This window comes from Acomys russatus, chromosome 5, assembly GCF_903995435.1.
Source record: "Acomys russatus chromosome 5, mAcoRus1.1, whole genome shotgun sequence".
Lineage (NCBI taxonomy): Eukaryota > Metazoa > Chordata > Mammalia > Rodentia > Muridae > Acomys > Acomys russatus.
The window spans coordinates 33288403-33305303 of NC_067141.1; the positions used below are offsets into that span (position 1 = coordinate 33288403).

A 16901-nucleotide genomic window follows, 5' to 3' on the forward strand; every position below is an offset into this window, starting at 1 on the left:
TTTGCGACATATAAATGTTGTATCAGATACACAAAGCAAAAAGGAGAGAAAAAAAAATTTGGATCATGCTGGCTAGATTTGCTATGACCAGGGTGTTTTTCCCTTTATGGGGACTGATACAACCTTGCTCATTGTGAGCTGCAATGAGCCAGATGATCTTGAGACAACTCAGGTCTCAGCAACGGCCATTCATTGTCTATCTCCATGTCTGACTTCATCGCTGTGACTATCAGAGAAAATCCTTTGTGGAATGTAGAAACAAGGCCCTGGCTTTCACCAATCCAAAGACTGAGAATGTTACCAGATGGCTCCTGAGACTTGACAGGCAAGGCTTTGCAGCTGTGTTCAGTCCCACCACCTTGTGTTCCCACCAATCCATTTTAAAAACACCTTCATTTATGAATGTCTTTGTTCTTTCTCTATAAATTAATTTCATAAAACTTCTCCCATGTTGAGGTGGCCTGAGTGTGTTCGCAGGTCCCTCATATTTGAACCCAGAATAAACGCTGCCCCTTTCTCTTTGAGATGAGAGCTGTGTTTTGTTTCAGCAGGACCACCACAGTGAGATTCTGTCTCCAGAAAAGAACAGAATAAAGTGTCTGGTGCTGCCAAATTTTGGCCTCGCATTTAGTATGACTACGCAGAATTTCCCATGTGCTTTTTGTTTTTTATTCTCCAGAATAAAGGGGGGACATGAACCCACTTAACTTTTTTTTTTTTTTTTTTTTTTTTTGTGCTTAGTAGACAAACAATCTGGGTGCAAAGAATTTCTTCTGAGCTGACTAAGCAACTCTCAGAGTATCAGGTTAGAAGTCAACTGCTCAGAAGCTTCAAAAATAATGTCACCATGCTCTGTGTCACACAGGTCCTCCATTTTTATTTAAAAAAAAAAAAGTCTACAAAAGTCACGGCTCTCAGTTCCACTTAGCCATGGTCTCCTAGATCCCTGACAAACCAAGGGGGCTGACGCTGCCTAGTTCACCAGCTCAGATCACTGGTGATATGTACATGTGGGAAACACCTCAGCAGGCTCCAGGCCCACAGGGAAGTGAACCTCAGAAATGAATCACGGCATAACTCCTCATGACACAGTGTCAGCAGTGCAGCACATGTTCAGACCGAGAAGGAAAGCAGACTTGTGATGTGTGCGGCTTCCTTCTTGCTGCTTGTCGGAGGAAGTGAAATTGCTTTTCTGCACCAGAGACGCACACCTTTTGTGGAAGAATTGCCTCTCTCTCTCTGTCTGCTAAAGGTCAGAGCTCAGTGGTTAGCCTCCGTCCTTCACTCTTCCACGGAGCCATTGGAGAGACTACGTGTTTGCAGGCTTATTTCAGTACAAGAAAAAGCAGAGAAAACTGTTGGAAGGAGTAAAACAGGAAAAATGGGAATGAAACATGCTAGTCAAATCCTGCACCCACGTCCTGGCATCTGTGCATTCTGAGCTCTACTTTCCTGTCCTGGCTTGCAAATGGAGACTGTGCCCTAAATTCTCACCACTTTCACTTCTCTTTTCATTGTTTCCCATCAGCTGAAAAGAGAACTTCCTTCAGCAAAGGAATTATAAAATCCCAGTGTTCATCTGCCTAGGTACATGGAAATGCCAAAAGTAATTTGTTGTTTTGAAAAAATTAAGAGCACATGAATTGGTTGTCCAGTGCCAGATGGTCATTCCTGAAAACATAGATACAAGTAACATTATATGGACTGAAAAGGTCATATTCAGGACTATGTATGTTCATAAACACACACCAATGCATACAGTAGCAATTGGTTGGAAAAAAAAAAGAGACCACAAATTTGAAGGAGAATGGAGAATTGTATTTGAGATAGTTTATAGGAAGGAAAGAAAATGGAGATGTGTTGTGATTACATTAATCTCAAAAGTAAAATTTAAAAACATATCTGTATTTTTAAAAATTGTTTCACAGGGTACAAAGTGATACCCATTGTTATTTGGTATTTAATAAATGTTCACTAAAAAGTAAACAACTCATATAGGTAAGACATTCTCATTGTTGACAAAGGAAGAAAACCAAAGAATCTCTGAAAAATTAAGAGTAAAAAAAATGATTCAATAAACTCCACTGATCAGATATAATCACTGTCAATGGGTTAGTATGCAAGCCTCTAAGTTTGTATCTCTGACCATATCTAGAATCATGTTGAAGGCTTTTTGTTGTTTTTACACATGACAGCCCAAAGATTTCCCATTCCTAAAGCTGTTTGAAAACTCATGTTGGTTGTAGAGTATTTTGTCATATAATTTCTTCAGTTTCATGTACTATTAGAGTGGAAAACTGTACTAAGAGTAAAAAGAATGAACAGGAAAAAAAAGCGAGAGAATGTTAGCAATTTACAAATTTGAATCTAGAACTGACTGCTTACTTTTCCTGTTCTCTCACTTCAGGCTATCAAAGTCTCAACGGGATCTATTGCTTGTTTTCACTATTCTTGTGTGTGAGCATGGTGTGTGTGTGCATGTATGCATGTGTGTGTGTGTGTGTGTGTGTGTGTGTGTGTGTGTGTGAGATGCAGGTGCATGTGCCGACAAGCTCACCCACGCAGGCACATGTGGAGGCCAGAGGTTGACATCAGGATCTTTCCTGAATTTCTTCCCCGTTTTATGTATGTACTTATTTATTTGAAACAGGGTCTCTCGCTGGACCTGAAGCTTACCGTCTTGGCTAGGCTCACCAGCTAGCAGGCTCGTGGGATCCTCCAGCACTGGAGATTCAGGCATGCACTGCTGTGTACACATTTTAGGTGGGCTCTGAGGCCCTCACACCTGCACAATAAACACTGCACCCACAGAACCACATCCCCAGCCCTCAATGGGCTCTAGAAAAGAGAGAACAAGGAGAAATTGCTAGCCTATCTTCAGATGAGTGTGCCCAGACCAGCTCAAAAAGAGGAGTGCAAATATTGAGTCTCCGAGCATTCAGGGTGTTCAGCTCAGCCTTTTAACTCTGGGCTCTCTCTGCTGAGGTATAAATATGTATATATAACCCCTGGCTATCTATGAATTATAGTACCCTCCGCAGTGGCTGGGCGGGGTTCTCCAACTTAATACAGCTTGGAGACTGTTCACAAATTCATTCCTCTTTGGAGGCTGGCATGAGTTGGTTTCCCCAAACACCTTGGCGTGAACAGACCCACAGCAAGGCCCTCTGGACTTAACAGAACGCCACTGTGGCCTGAACAGTGACTAGGGAAACTCAAAGTCTGTCAACGGCAGACTTGTTCCTTCTGCAAATGCTTCTCTGCTGCCTCAGTGACAGCCTGAGAGAATTCAGTTCCTTGGGGTCTTCACAGTCCGAACGCAGGTGATAGTCCTAACCTGTGGCTGAGATTCTGCTTTTTTAACTCCTGTGTCTGCATCTTGCTCATAGAATGATCTGGGTCATTATGAGGGTGCCGTGTGAGGCTTTGTTATCTGCTGTAGAGCCCCCGGCTGCTAACAAATGTACCACTCCCATTGTTCCAATGCTGTATTTTGCCTAAGCCTCCCTTAATCATAACACCTGATTACTAACACAAAATACACCTCTCCAAATTACAGGTCTCAAGGAGCTACAGTCACTGCCTACATCTGTGGAGAAAAGAACACACATAAGACTGCGTTCTCCTGACGCTATAAGAAATGAATTTTAATACCTTTAACCTGAGTAATAAGGAGCAGCTTTCTTTTTTATGTGCCTATGATGATTATGTATGCTCAACAATGGAATGGAAAAGTTAAAGATATGGTCAGTTACTGCTTTTAATTTAAAAGTGCACATGGAGCTGGCCAGAGGCGTGGACACATGCGCACATACGCTCCTAGGCCACTGCATGCTTTGAGTAAATCAAAATTTATAGCGTGGCTTTTGTCTTCTGTAGAATATTTCTATCTGATAGGAGAAAAACAGCACAGTGTGGGAGCCCTCGCCCTCACTCAGGATGCTCAAGAGAACTCCGGCTAAGGTTTCCGAGCATACGGCAAATGGAAAGCTTGTCTAGGCTGCTGTGCTCAGGCCCAGACAACTCCAGGACTGTTAAGAGTTTGCAACAATGAAACCTCACAAAGCAGGCCTCAGAGGACAGCCCCCAACGTTCAGTGTGCCAATGAGATATCTAAAATTTGTCCTTGAGTCCGAGTAACCTGTCTAGTGGAGGCGGGCTATGCAAATAAGTGCAAAGTTGCTACTCACGCCTGCATTTCCAGTAAAAAGAAACAAGACAAGAGGCAGGCAGATTCTGAAGTCAGTTAAACGGAGTGAACAGATAGAGAAGAGGTAAGGTGCTGAATTCATGCTTTTACTGGGGCCCCACCACTCCGGTAGAAGAAAGACAGGGTGTAGGACCCCGGGGAGTGATGGGTAAAGAATGTGTGTTTGCATATCCAGTGCAGAACAAGTTTTGCAAGGTCCCTAATGGTCTCCGATATTCCAAGCAGCTTTCATTTCTCTATATTGTAACTAGAGCAGCAGAAGGAGGAACTGATGGTTTTGGGAGAAGTGTAGAAATTTCTGTTTCAGCAACTGCTTTCTTTTCCACCTTTCTGTTTGCCCCAGTCTTGTCGGTGAATGCTTGGGGCTGGTAGACGGCTGGAACTGTCGGCACTATGAACAGCTTCATGGCCGTGATCCTCCTCTGGACCGTGATAGCACGTGCTGCAGCAGACGAGCCTCTTGGAGAGACAGATAAGACTGGATTTCAAATATGCAAAGATGCCTTGAAACTACCGGTCTTGGAGGTCCTACCAGGAGGAGGCTGGGATAACCTGAGGAACGTAGACATGGGGCGGGTGATGGAATTGACATACGCCAACTGTAAGACCACGGAAGATGGACAGTACATCATCCCCGATGAAGTCTTTACTATTCCTCAGAAAGAGAGCAACCTGGAGATGAACTCAGAAATCCTGGAATCCTGGATGAACTACCAAAGTACCACGTCATTTTCCATCAACACTGAACTCTCCCTTTTCTCCAAAGTCAATGGCAAGTTCTCCACTGAGTTCCAAAGGATGAAGACCCTTCAAGTAAAGGACCAAGCTGTAACTACTAGAGTTCAGGTGAGAAACCGAGTCTACACAGTCAAAACCAGCCCAACTTCAGAACTCAGCTTGGGCTTTATGAAGGCACTTATGGACATCTGTGACCAACTAGAGAAAAACCAGACAAAGATGGCCACCTACCTGGCAGAACTCTTGGTCCTCAACTATGGCACACACGTGATTACTAGTGTGGATGCCGGAGCTGCTCTGGTTCAGGAGGATCACATAAGGTCCTCCTTCCTCCTGGACAACCAGAACAGCCAGAACACTGTGACTGCCTCTGCTGGGATTTCCTTCTTAAACATTGTGAACTTCAAAGTTGAGGCCGACTACACATCCCAGAATGCTTTGACCAAGAGCTACCTTGCTAACAGAACCAACTCCAGGGTGCAGAGCATTGGAGGGATTCCATTCTACCCAGGCATCACCTTAGAAACCTGGCAGAAGGGCATCACTAATCACCTGGTGGCAATAGACCGTGCTGGCCTGCCTCTGCATTTCTTCATCAAGCCGGACATGCTCCCTGGTTTGCCTGGTCCCTTGGTGAAGAAACTGTCCAAGACAGTGGAAACGGCTGTGAGACACTATTACACGTTTAACACCCACCCTGGCTGCACAGATGTCGACTCTCCCAACTTCAATTTTCAAGCCAATATGGACGACAGCTCCTGTGATGAGAAAGTAACCAATTTCACCTTTGGCGGAGTTTATCAGGAATGCACTGAACTGTCTGGGGACGCTCTTTGCCAAAACCTACAGCAGAAGAATCTGCTCACTGGTGACTTCTCTTGTCCTTCTGGCTACACCCCTGTCCACCTGCTTTCTCAGACCCATGAGGAGGGTTACAGTCGTCTGGAATGTAAAAAGAAATGCACCCTCAAGATCTTCTGTAAAACAGTATGTGAAGATGTATTCCGAGTGGCCAGGGCTGAATTTAGGGGTTATTGGTGCGCAGCCACTGGCCAAGTACCTGAAAACTCAGGACTTCTCTTTGGGGGAGTCTTCACTGACAAGAGCATCAACCCCATGACAAATGCCCAGTCATGCCCAGCCGGATACATCCCACTGAGCCTGTTTGAGAGCCTCAAGGTATGTGTTTCTCTGGATTATGAGTTGGGGTACAGGTTTTCAGTCCCTTTTGGTGGGTTCTTCAGCTGTATAATGGGGAACCCCTTGGTTGCTTCTGATCCATCCAAAGACACAGGGGCACCATCTCTGAAAAAGTGTCCTGGGGGTTTCAGCCAACACCTAGCCATTATCAGCGACGGATGCCAAGTGTCCTACTGTGTCAAGGCTGGAGTCTTTACAGGAGGGTCCCTGCTTCCTGTCAGGCTCCCACCTTATACCAAACCACCCCTCATGAGCCAAGCTGCCACCAACACCGTCATAGTGACCAGCAGTGAGACTGCCAGATCCTGGATCAAGGATCCCCAGACCAACCAGTGGAGGCTGGGAGAGCCTCTGGAACTTCGCAGAGCCATGACGGTTATCCACGGGGACAGCAGTGGTATGCCAGGAGGGGAAGCTGCTGGAATCACTTTGGGAGTCATGATGGCACTAGGGCTTCTCACTGTCTTGGCTATCTATGGTACTCGGAAGTACAAGAAAAAGGAATACCGGGCAATCGAGGAGCGGGAAAGTTTGGTTGGAAGTTTAACAACAGATGCCTCGGCCTCTAATGGAGAACAGGATCCAAGTCCAGCTTAATCGTCTCCAAAGGAAGCAGTTTCTGTCATTTCCAGCCACAGCTTCAGGCACAGCTTTCACTCGGCTTTTCTCTCCTCCTGCCTTCCCACTGAAGTGACAGTTGCAATAGAAAGCAGGTGTTACAACTGTGACAGTTGCAGGTGTCACAACCGCAGGACTTCTTGTTTAGGCCTCTGCACCAGGAAATTAACGGAGCTGTTTTAACAAGGTGTGGGGAGGGTAATGATTCTTCAGAAAAGGCTGCACTGGGATTAAACCATGGTGAGGGGTGGGTGGGGCGGGGTCCACTCTCATGCTTGTTTTTACATGAATGCATTTGTGTGGAAAGAGGAGGTGTGGAGAGATTGGATTTGGAAATTATGCATTTAATCTGAATTCGAAGGGCTTTCCAATTTGTGTGCTGAAGGGGCTTGTGCTGTAAGTACGTTATTTCTTCTATTTTGTTTTTAAAGGTGCTCTCTGGGTTTCATAAATCTAGAGGCAAATGTGACCCTGAAATGCCACAGGAGGTCTTCATGGCCACTACGCTTTAGCTTTAGGGACTCGGTGTTGATTTACACCATGCTTTCCCAGAGTCATCTACCAGGCATGTGAAAAGAAAGGCAGAACTTACACAAATTCATTTCCCCCACTTCCCCATAGCTAGGACTTAACTTCAGTCTAGATCAGTCTGAACAGTCTTAAAAAGACCTTGGAAAATATTTTAATTTATCATTTCCTGTTGCGGGATGAAGGACAAAGAAACAGTAGGGAAATAAATGATAAATTAAGGATAAAAACCAGGGTTCTGAAAATGACGCCAGTATTCCAGGAAACTGAATTGTGAGATGCCAACTAACGCTATAGTGAGGAACTGAATGGTGCTCTACTTTGGATAGAAGCATTATGTTTTCATGTTCATGTATTTAAAAACTTTATATATAAGCCCTGCCTCTCTATGGATGGCATTTTGTCCTTCCTGTCTTCTCAGTATAGGTGTGGGGAGGGGGTGCAGACAGATTCACGTGAATGCCCCCCCTATATTCCAACAAGAAGCATTTAGTTTTCTAGGAGTTAAAAAGGTAAATAAGCCTCCACATACATACTTTTTCCTCCCTAAAACTAACCTTATAGAGGAAGAAACCTCTTCTGTCCCTTTAGGTTTTGCTTTTTCATAGTGCTAGGAAGAGGGCTGATGGGATTAAAAACAAAACAAGACTTATGTCATCAAAGTACCTGTAAAAGGCACTCAGAACCGTCTGTGACATGCATTTCAGTCCCAGGATGGCTCCCATGGGGCATCTGGCAGGATGCATGGGTGACACCTGGCAGTAGTTGGGGATTTGCTCCATTTTAATATCATATTTAATTCTCTACAACGTGGAAATTCCTCCACAGCTGCTTTAGTAAGTAGTCCCCCACAGCACATCATCAGTGAGCGATGTTCTAGGAAAGATGATGTGTCCTCTCCTTAATGCTTCCAATCAAGGACGCGCGCACACAGTAGGCCCTCCTTAAGGGCTCCAAGTCTCAGCCTCCGCGGATAGGGGGAAACTCACTCACTCTTTTCCAGCTGAGATACAGAGAGGAGTGAAGAGCTGAATTTGAACTCTGCCCTCCCAACTGCCCAACCACGGGGGCCGATTAAGTAACCTCTCCACCAAACCTGCCTCTTAAGCATTAAAATGTCTTCTTTAACTTCTGTGTGCTTTGTGGGTTTGGGGTATTTTTGTTCTTGTTTGTTTCATCCAAGCCAATCAGCTTTCTGAAGATGCTGGCTTCCCTCTGTAAATTCTTTAAGGATTGCTGAGTCTGCAGAGCAAGGCACAGCAGAAGACTCCCAGACCTTTAATGCACATACTTCCTGTTGAAGTTTTTTTTTTTAATAGTTCTTCCATAAACATGTAAGTCTACTAACAAAAATGTGTGTGACTATGCATTAAAATGTGTACTCAGCACGATCCTGTCTGGGTGTTCGTCTGTACGAAGTTAGAATAGAGGGGATTCCGGTTATATTCAAGCCAAATCACTAAGTCCCGGGTGGGGCTCCTGGGCTCTGTGGAGTTATGGCCTTCTAAGGTTGGGGTCTGCAGAGCGACCAGGGGTGGTTTCTGAGGAAGCCACACTTCGTGGGATATCAGAGATGGAGACAGTTTGTTAACAAAGAAGGCTGGAGACTTGCTTCTTGTTCTCGTGGTCCTTGGATTACTGGGATGGTTAATAATACATATTTACTTGAAAAAATAAGAAGTGCCTAAAAATAAAGGGCTGGGATCATGGTTCAGTAAAGTGCTTGCAATTTAAGTGTGAGACTGTGAGTGTGAATCCCCAACACTTATTGTAAAAGCATGCATGGTGGCATGAACCTGTCACCCCGGCAGCAGCAGGAAGGGACAGGTGGCTCTTGGGACTCACTGGCTCATCAGCCTACCCCAGCCAAAATGATAATTTTCAGGGTCATTGAGAGAACCCTGGTTCGTGGAAGATACTTGATGTCAGCCTTTGGCCTCAGTATGTGTGTACAAAGACCAGCAGACCTACACATACACACATACACCCCACCTCACTCCCACATGCATCCCCTCACATACAATGCAACACACACACACACACACACACACACACACACTTCACCCACATGCAAGAAGCCAATGTTTATGTTTTTTCAAGATAACTTCCTCCCGGCCTCAAGTTCACACACTCATTTCCCTTGCCATGTGGTCTGTCTCTTTGGGAGGAATCTATGGGTTGAAGGGCTGTGGAAGTTTTTAGAAAATAAAGAAACGGGGAGTTTCCCTTTATCTTGCTAGATGGGTTGAGGTTGCCCACAGATAGTGGAAGTAGTGCACATGCTTCTGAGACAGGTGCCAAAAACGCTTCTTCAAAAGCAGGCCCTTGGGAGTAACAACAATTTGTGCTTGCTCATTTTTGCAGTTTACTGTTCTGCACATACACCTTATGAGCACCAGGGGGCGATGTCCTCCCACAGAACAACACCAAGAACTTCAAATCACAGCAGTTACAAACAGAACACCTGACATCTGGACATTCACCAACCCTCTCCCAGAAACCCCCACTGAGATATAAAGTGAACGCCAGGAGCAAAGGGGGCAGTGGTTGTTTCTTGAGCCACACCAGCCTTCTCCCAATCCTCTCATGCACACAACAGTGTGATACCAGACAAGAATTTTTGACCAAGTATAAAACTACACAAAAGTCTGAATCTTACAAAAAGGAGAGGGGATGAAAACACAAAAGCACAACAACCACAGATATAGCTTTTCAATGGATCAACATCTCACAAGGCGTGGCTCCAATCCCATTTGTCATCCCCGGAGTCTCAGGGAGGGAGAACATGGCTGCTGGTGTTGAGACCGTGATAGGAGAAGCGCAGAGTCCCCTGCTTGGCCCAGGAGAGCACATCAGGGCTTCTCTTGGGAAAACACTCTAGGCCAAACTAGTTGGCATCCAGGTCCTCAAATCACTGAAATCAATTCTGTAAGATTTTGGGTTGGCCAAAAGAAAGAGCAAGTCCCAAAGCTATTGCTTTGGCTGACACACTGTTGAGATTTCCAAGGGGGTGAGGTGGCCCCCCTCAAGAGCATCCTCAGAGAAGGAGATGAGGCATAGGCATTTCAAAGTCCTCTGGGGGGAAATTCCTGAAGGCGTGAAGTCTAACCTTCAAAATGGAATTTCTTCTAGAACCACCGCCCCCTTAGATGTCCTCTTGGGTCCTCTTCCTTCTGCCTTGGGCTACCCATTTCCTGCTTACACCTCCTCTGCCTCGTGAAAATGTCCCCCACTGCCCACCCCACGTCTCAGAACCTCTTTTCATTTCTTCACTTCCCACCACTTCATTTTCCTACCCACGGACTCCTGATCTATCATCTCATCCCCGTTGCCAAGAAGCAGGGCAGGCAGTAAGAAGGGAACCGAAGTAGAATGATTATAAGCCCTCACTGGGGCTCTGACAATCTTCTGAAATGAAGTAATCTGATCAAAGGCATGGGTGTGACTTTAAATTCCACAGGTGTGAGCCTTCCATTTAGTTCTGAAGGTTCTTTCTCTACTGTGGCAGAAGCTTCCCCCCGCAAGGGGCAGTGAACTCAGCAGTCTCATTTTCTGCTAGTGAGACAAAATGGCCTCCCATTGATAGAAGGGGTTGGACCTAAGATGGCAGACCATTATCTCCTACCACAGTAGCTCCCCCTAATGGAAGGTGATTAAAGCGCCACTAGCCATTTGTAGAGTGAAAGACAACTCAGCACCAGGGAACTGGGTTGGAGACACTTGGGTGAGTCTCCTGGCCACAGCGAGGACATCAACAATGCTGGAGGCCCAGTAGAGGCATCTCCGGGCAGGGTGCCATGAAAGTGTGGACTCCAGCTCTAACTTAAGTACCATTTCAGAAGGCTGTTTTATTTCTCCTCTCTCTCTCTCTTTTTATCAAGCATCAAAACTTTCAAGCCTTATGAACTGTGTGTGTGTTGTGTGTGTGTGTGTGTGTGTGTGTGTGTGTGTGTGTGTGTGTGTAAAACGCTCAAAACACGAGGTATATAAATTCAAATTACTACCCAGAGGAATTTTCCCCAGACACACAGTTCAAATAACCCCACTTCCAAAGGGGAAATTGGTTTCCCTTCTTGATTCGTCACTCTCTTACCCCAAACCTCTCCAATCCACTCTTTAATGGAGCCAAAACGTGAGGAGATATTGGGGATAGATTGGATCTTGGGATACCCAGATGCAAGGTAGAGAAGATCAGAATGTGTTCCTAACTGTGTTAGGAATGAACTAAAGAGGCTCCTGGTACCATGCTTTTGGTCAATCTGCGTGGAAGTTAACTGAGCTGTGACATCGACAAGGGATAGAGGCTGGCTCTGATCTAATATTAATGAGAGAAGGGTCAATCCAGCTCTTGCATCAGCACATCTTCCCAAGTATAGTTCTGTGCCCATCAGGGTCCAAGTTTACCATGAGATGGGCTGGCAAAGGGTGAGAAGAGTCAAAGGGCCACACCTTCACTATTGGATCCTCAAAAGAACTGGGATTTGGCACGTGAGACAGAATTCAGAGACATGATGGGCCTCCTACAACAACCTGGCCCAGTAACGCACACACACCCACATAAACATATGCACATACACAGATGATAAAGAGCCCACTGCGGGCTCCCAACTCACAGTGACTTGATGAAACTGAGCTGGCTTGAAATGCATTGGGAAGAAGACTATGGGCTCCTCTCCCTGAGGACAGTGCAGATGCTCAGTGGGACTCAGGCTCTGATTTGACCAGAGAGGGGGCTAGAAACAGCTTCAAGGGATGCCACCCCAGAGAGGAATCCCTGAGTCCCTCTGTCCATTTGTGAGAACCAGATGTCAATGGTGTGTGCAGGACGGGAGGGCCCAGAGAAGCCAGTGACTCTAGGAGAGCTGGTCATGTTCCCTCTTAGCATGAACTGTTTCCTTCCACCAAGGCATCTAGTTTCTGATGTCGCAGCAGTCCACACCTCTCTCCCCAGTCTGGCACAGTGAGAGCTCCCTGACTCCAGTGGAGGGGAAGAAAGCAGAAACTCTGCTTTCAAAGCAGAGTAGAAGCAGCAAGAAGCCAGCCGAGGTGAGAGATATCAGCTCTACAAGGCCAGGGTATGGGGTGCCTCAACACTGCCCATACGTTAAGTGTGCTGACCATACCCCCAACTCAGGGGTGGGGAGAGGTGCAGGTTCTTGCCTACCTAGCACTGGAAACTCCATGGAGACAGAAAGAGGGTGGCCCCCATCCCTTGTCCTGTTTGCACTGGATGAGGTTTAGGGATGACATCACCTTAATTTAGCTTCCTCTGTGACTGAGAGGCATGAGAAGTGGGGATAGCACAAGAAGCAGACTGGGGGAGTCAGGGGCCATGGCCTCAGCTTCCACCTTGACTCTTTCCACTTCCTGCCTTATGGTCCCCAGTACCCTCCCACCTCAGTCTTTTTCCTGGGCAGTGCTATCTTCAGAGATACCCTGGGCAGCCAGTTCAGCCAGCACATTGTCCAGGTAATTGGCATCTGGGTAGCCATGGCCAGTGAGATTAGAGCCAAATTCCGTCTTGTGATGCACCTCATTCCAGATGACAGTATCAGACTCGCCCGTGGTGCTGGAGGTTCCAATGGCAAAGATGAGACGGCGATCCCAGGCCACTAGAAGCAGCTTCAGAACCTAGGGCAAGCATGGTGAGAGACCACAGACAGTTGCTCAGTATTGCTCACACACAGGTCTTCAGGGGCTGGTTGTGTCCTGCTGTCCCTCGGCCCTTCCTTTTGTCATGATGCTCTGAGCAACCCAGAAATAAAGATGTGAGATTGGAATCTGATCACTATAGATTGAATCTCAGCTCTGTCGCCGAGTAACTGTGACTTCCGACTACTGCAGGCCTCTTTTTGGGCTCTGTTTATTTATAAAATGGCAGTGGCATTACCCACTGCAACGGTCGTGTACATGTGTAAGAAACGCATGTGGATGTACATGAGTGCACACAACTGTATGTGTAGGCAGTTGGAGGCCACTGGATAAAGCTGTATAGTTTACTGGAGTGGTCTCTACCCATATTTTTTTTTTTTTTTTTTTTTTTTTTGACAAGGTCTCTCAGTGAACATTAGGAAAAAAGAACTAACAGTATGACCCAGCCTCAGAGCTCTCGCTGTTATACCAAACCTGCAACGAAGCCAAAGGTCATGGTCACGGACCGGTAGGCAGGACGAACACTTACAGTAATGCTATTGCTAAGGGTATTGGTGAGAGGAGATGCCTTAATCCCATACTGCAAGGAGGGTTTTCTTAATGCCAAGCTAAGACAAGTTCACTTGGCAAAGGAGAAAGAGACCTGCCACGGAAACATCTATGCGTTACTTTAATTTTTAATTCCCTTTAAACAGATGAATTCGGTGCCAGAAACTGTGTCTGAGATGACTGACTGACGTGGGTGCAGGAGAAAGAAGCAGCGGCTTTCAGTAGCATCATCCCAGGGTCACGTGGCTTGAAAGGCAACGCAGGAAGGGATGAGCTGAGTGTATCTGGTCACTGAAGCAAGAGTCCAAGACTGAGTGTGCACAGCCTGGGCCCCCAGGACTGGGGTCTGCCATTAGATAAACAGGAAGCTTTGGAAGGAGGGTAGCCCTCAGCAGTGTGAGTGCAGTCTTGTGCTTGTTTGAGACAGTCTCATGTACCCCAGCCTGGCCTCAAACTTAACAGGTAGCAAAGGGTGACCCTGAACATTGGTGCTGGGATTACAGGCGCGTGTAAGGTGCTCGGCCATAAGCGCTGGGGATGGAAGCCAGGGTTGCCTGCATTCTAGGCCAGTGTTTACCAACTGTGCCACGACCTTGGTCTAAACAGCAGACTTTACAGTGGGGACATTCAGCTGTAAGCCTTGGGCTGAGACACAGAATTTTTTTTTTTTTTTTGGTGGCAAACAGTTGCCTGCCTCAATTCTGACTCTTGAGAACCAGGCAGTACTCCATCTTTTCTTTTCTTTTCTTTTTTTTTTATATTACTGAATCTCTGTTACAAAGTATCCTCTTCCTCCTTGGAAGGACAGAACAGAGCCACGCCCCTTGATACTGAAGCAGGATAGCAAGATAGGGCATGTTATGAGATTCAGGAAGGGAATGGAAACCCCCACTCATGTGGTTGAACACTGAGAATCGAAAATTCCAGAACAATTTAAGATTTTGTGTACAGGCCGCTGACACAAAGCTATTTCCTTTAGACTGATATATTTTCAATGAAAAGTTAAAATGGCGACAAGGCGGGCATAAGGGCTAGATGTATAGGACCTTACGTAGGAATGTTTTCCTATTTCCTGGAAATCCCTAACTGTTGGCTTTCTTTACCATGAAGATCCCTTACCTTCCTCCATTCCTGCGGTCTAGAGTTTTCCTTATCAATTGTAATCCTCTCAGATGTCCCTTAAGACCTCCCTAGGGTCTCACGTAAGTTTCTTGGACCCTTCAGCCTGGCTTTCAAAGGCAGAGAACACATGGGGAGTCTGGGGATGAATGCTCTGTGCACCCCCTAAGTTCATGGGAACTTCTCACCACCACTTCCAAGGCGAGTGCTAGAATATGGATTTGCTGGGGCCCATCAGGTCATGAGAACAAAAGTCTGTGAGTGAGATTTTCATGCTCATAAACAGGGGCTGGGAAGACAGCTCTTGCCCTTTCTCCCTGAGGAGGACACAGAGAGAAGAGGCTTTGTCTACAAGCAGGAAGTGAATCCTTGCCAGATTCTGACTTTGCCAGTACCTTGATCTTGGACCTCCTAACCCTCAGGACTGTAAGAAATAAAAACTTGATGTTTATGAACCACTCTGTCTATGGTTTGTAGTAGTTTTCTACAACAACTCAAATACGCTCACATATGCTTGACCCTTGACACACAGCAGCTATATAGCCACTAACACTCAGTGCGGAGAGACACACGTTTGCTGAGTCAGCTTCTAAGCTCTGGGAAGGAAGCTGACTGAAAGCATGCATCTTGCATTTCCCCAGCACTTCCCTGAGACTAGTGGTTCTTAGCCCTCTTGACATCAATCAAAATTCTGAACTCCTGTCATTTCAGTTAGATCAAAAATTAACAGCAATCCAGAAAGATCTCAGAACATTTCTCTCATGGTTTGGCACATGTCCAGATCAGATCAACCCAGGACCCTAAGAAGATGACATGTGGTCCAGTTCTGAGTTTCTATTAAACTCTCAGAAGTTAACGTTGGTGTTTCCCCAGGACCAGCTTTAAACATCAGGGCTCTAGATAAGGATCCTAAAATAGATAAATTACTGCCAGTATTTTTCTGAGGAGGAAAAAAAAAAAGCCTTTTCACTCCCAACCACCTGGAAAGCATTCTAATCAGGCTGGTGAGAAGGCTCGGTGGCTGGAAGCACCAGCTAAGCAAGCCTGACGGCCTGAGTTCAGATCCCCAGAACCCACATTAAAAGCTGGGTGCAGCCGGGCGTGGTGGTGCACGCCTTTAATCCCAGCACTTGGGAGGCAGAGGCAGGCAGATCACTGTGAGTTCGAGGCCAGCCTGGTCTACAAAGCGAGTCCAGGACAGTCAAGGCTACTCAGAGAGGCCCTGTCTTGGGAAAAAAAAAAAAAAGCCGCGTGCAGTGGTACACATCTGTAATCCCAGCACGCCTGTGGGGAGGGGCCAGGAAGAGGCTGAAGAATCACGGGGAAGCTCTCAGGCCAGCTAGCCTGGAGTAGGCAGTGCAGCAGCAAGAAGCAAGAGAGGCTCTGCCTCAGAACTAAAGGTGAGAACCAACTCCTGAACGTTGTCCTTGGACTTCCGTATGCATACTGAGGCATGTAAGTACCTGTAATCCCACAGATGTCAAACACATGTCACACACACACACACACACACACACACACACACACACACACACACACACACACACGGGAAAAAAATCAGGCAAAACAACATTGTAATGATATCCATTCTTACCTATGGTTGACTCAAATATGACCTCATTCCTGCATGTAAAGAGAGTTAAAAGAAACCAAATGCCCCATCCCTACTATAGGACATGTGCTCTTACTTTTCTCCCTTTCTCGCTGTCTGGAAGGTAGCAATGTCGAGGGAAGCCACGGGCACTGAAGCTCTTCCCAGGATTCGGGTGCTCTGGTCCCTGAAAGCAGAAAAAAAAAAACAAAAACAAAAACAAAGGCATCTTGCAAAACATTTCTGATGAGAAGTTAGTACATGCTCAGTGGGACAATAACATGAGCCATAGAGTTCAGACAGAGGACAAACCAAAAAAAAAAAAAAAAAAAAAAAAAAAAAGTAAGAAAAATGCAGCCTAAGTTGTCATACAGCATGTGAGCTCAGCATATGAGCTGAGTTTGGACCGCAGCTGCTAGCTCCCTGCTTGGACCATATGGAATACCCCTCTTTGACTTGGTACACTCACCTTATGGGATGTTACTGACACCCAGGGAGCTTGGTGCACTGAGCTCTTCCTGAGAAGAGCTCAATGCATTTTATTATCACAGTACCAACATCGTACTGTTTTCTGAATGATGACATGTACAGCCCATAGAAGCTAACTGGCTGCAAAATGTTACTTAAGCCCAGGTTTCCTGAAGCGTGTGCATTGGGCTTTTACGCCGACTACTCAGAATAGTAAAGTTCTCAGCA

At 46.1% G+C, this 16901-nt stretch overlaps 2 protein-coding genes across 2 annotated transcripts in view; one reads left to right on the plus strand and one right to left on the minus strand.

Moving 5' to 3' along the window:
• Positions 1 to 4600: 4600 nt before the first annotated feature.
• Positions 4601 to 7728, plus strand: LOC127189381 (macrophage-expressed gene 1 protein). Its single transcript, XM_051146177.1, has one exon. It carries the CDS (start codon positions 4604 to 4606, stop codon positions 6743 to 6745), a length of 2142 nt encoding a protein of 713 aa, XP_051002134.1. The 5' UTR covers positions 4601 to 4603; the 3' UTR covers positions 6746 to 7728.
• A 3941-nt stretch (positions 7729 to 11669) lies between these two features.
• Dtx4 (deltex E3 ubiquitin ligase 4) overlaps positions 11670 to 16901 on the minus strand; it is a 32789-nt gene continuing 27557 nt past the window's right edge. Inside the window, exons 8-9 of the mRNA XM_051146179.1 lie at positions 16303 to 16392; positions 11670 to 12925 (exon numbers count right to left, since the gene is read on the minus strand). Of these exons, the coding sequence (XP_051002136.1) occupies positions 12692 to 12925; positions 16303 to 16392 (324 nt within the window). The 3' untranslated portion in view covers positions 11670 to 12691. The remainder of the gene's footprint in view (positions 12926 to 16302; positions 16393 to 16901) is intronic.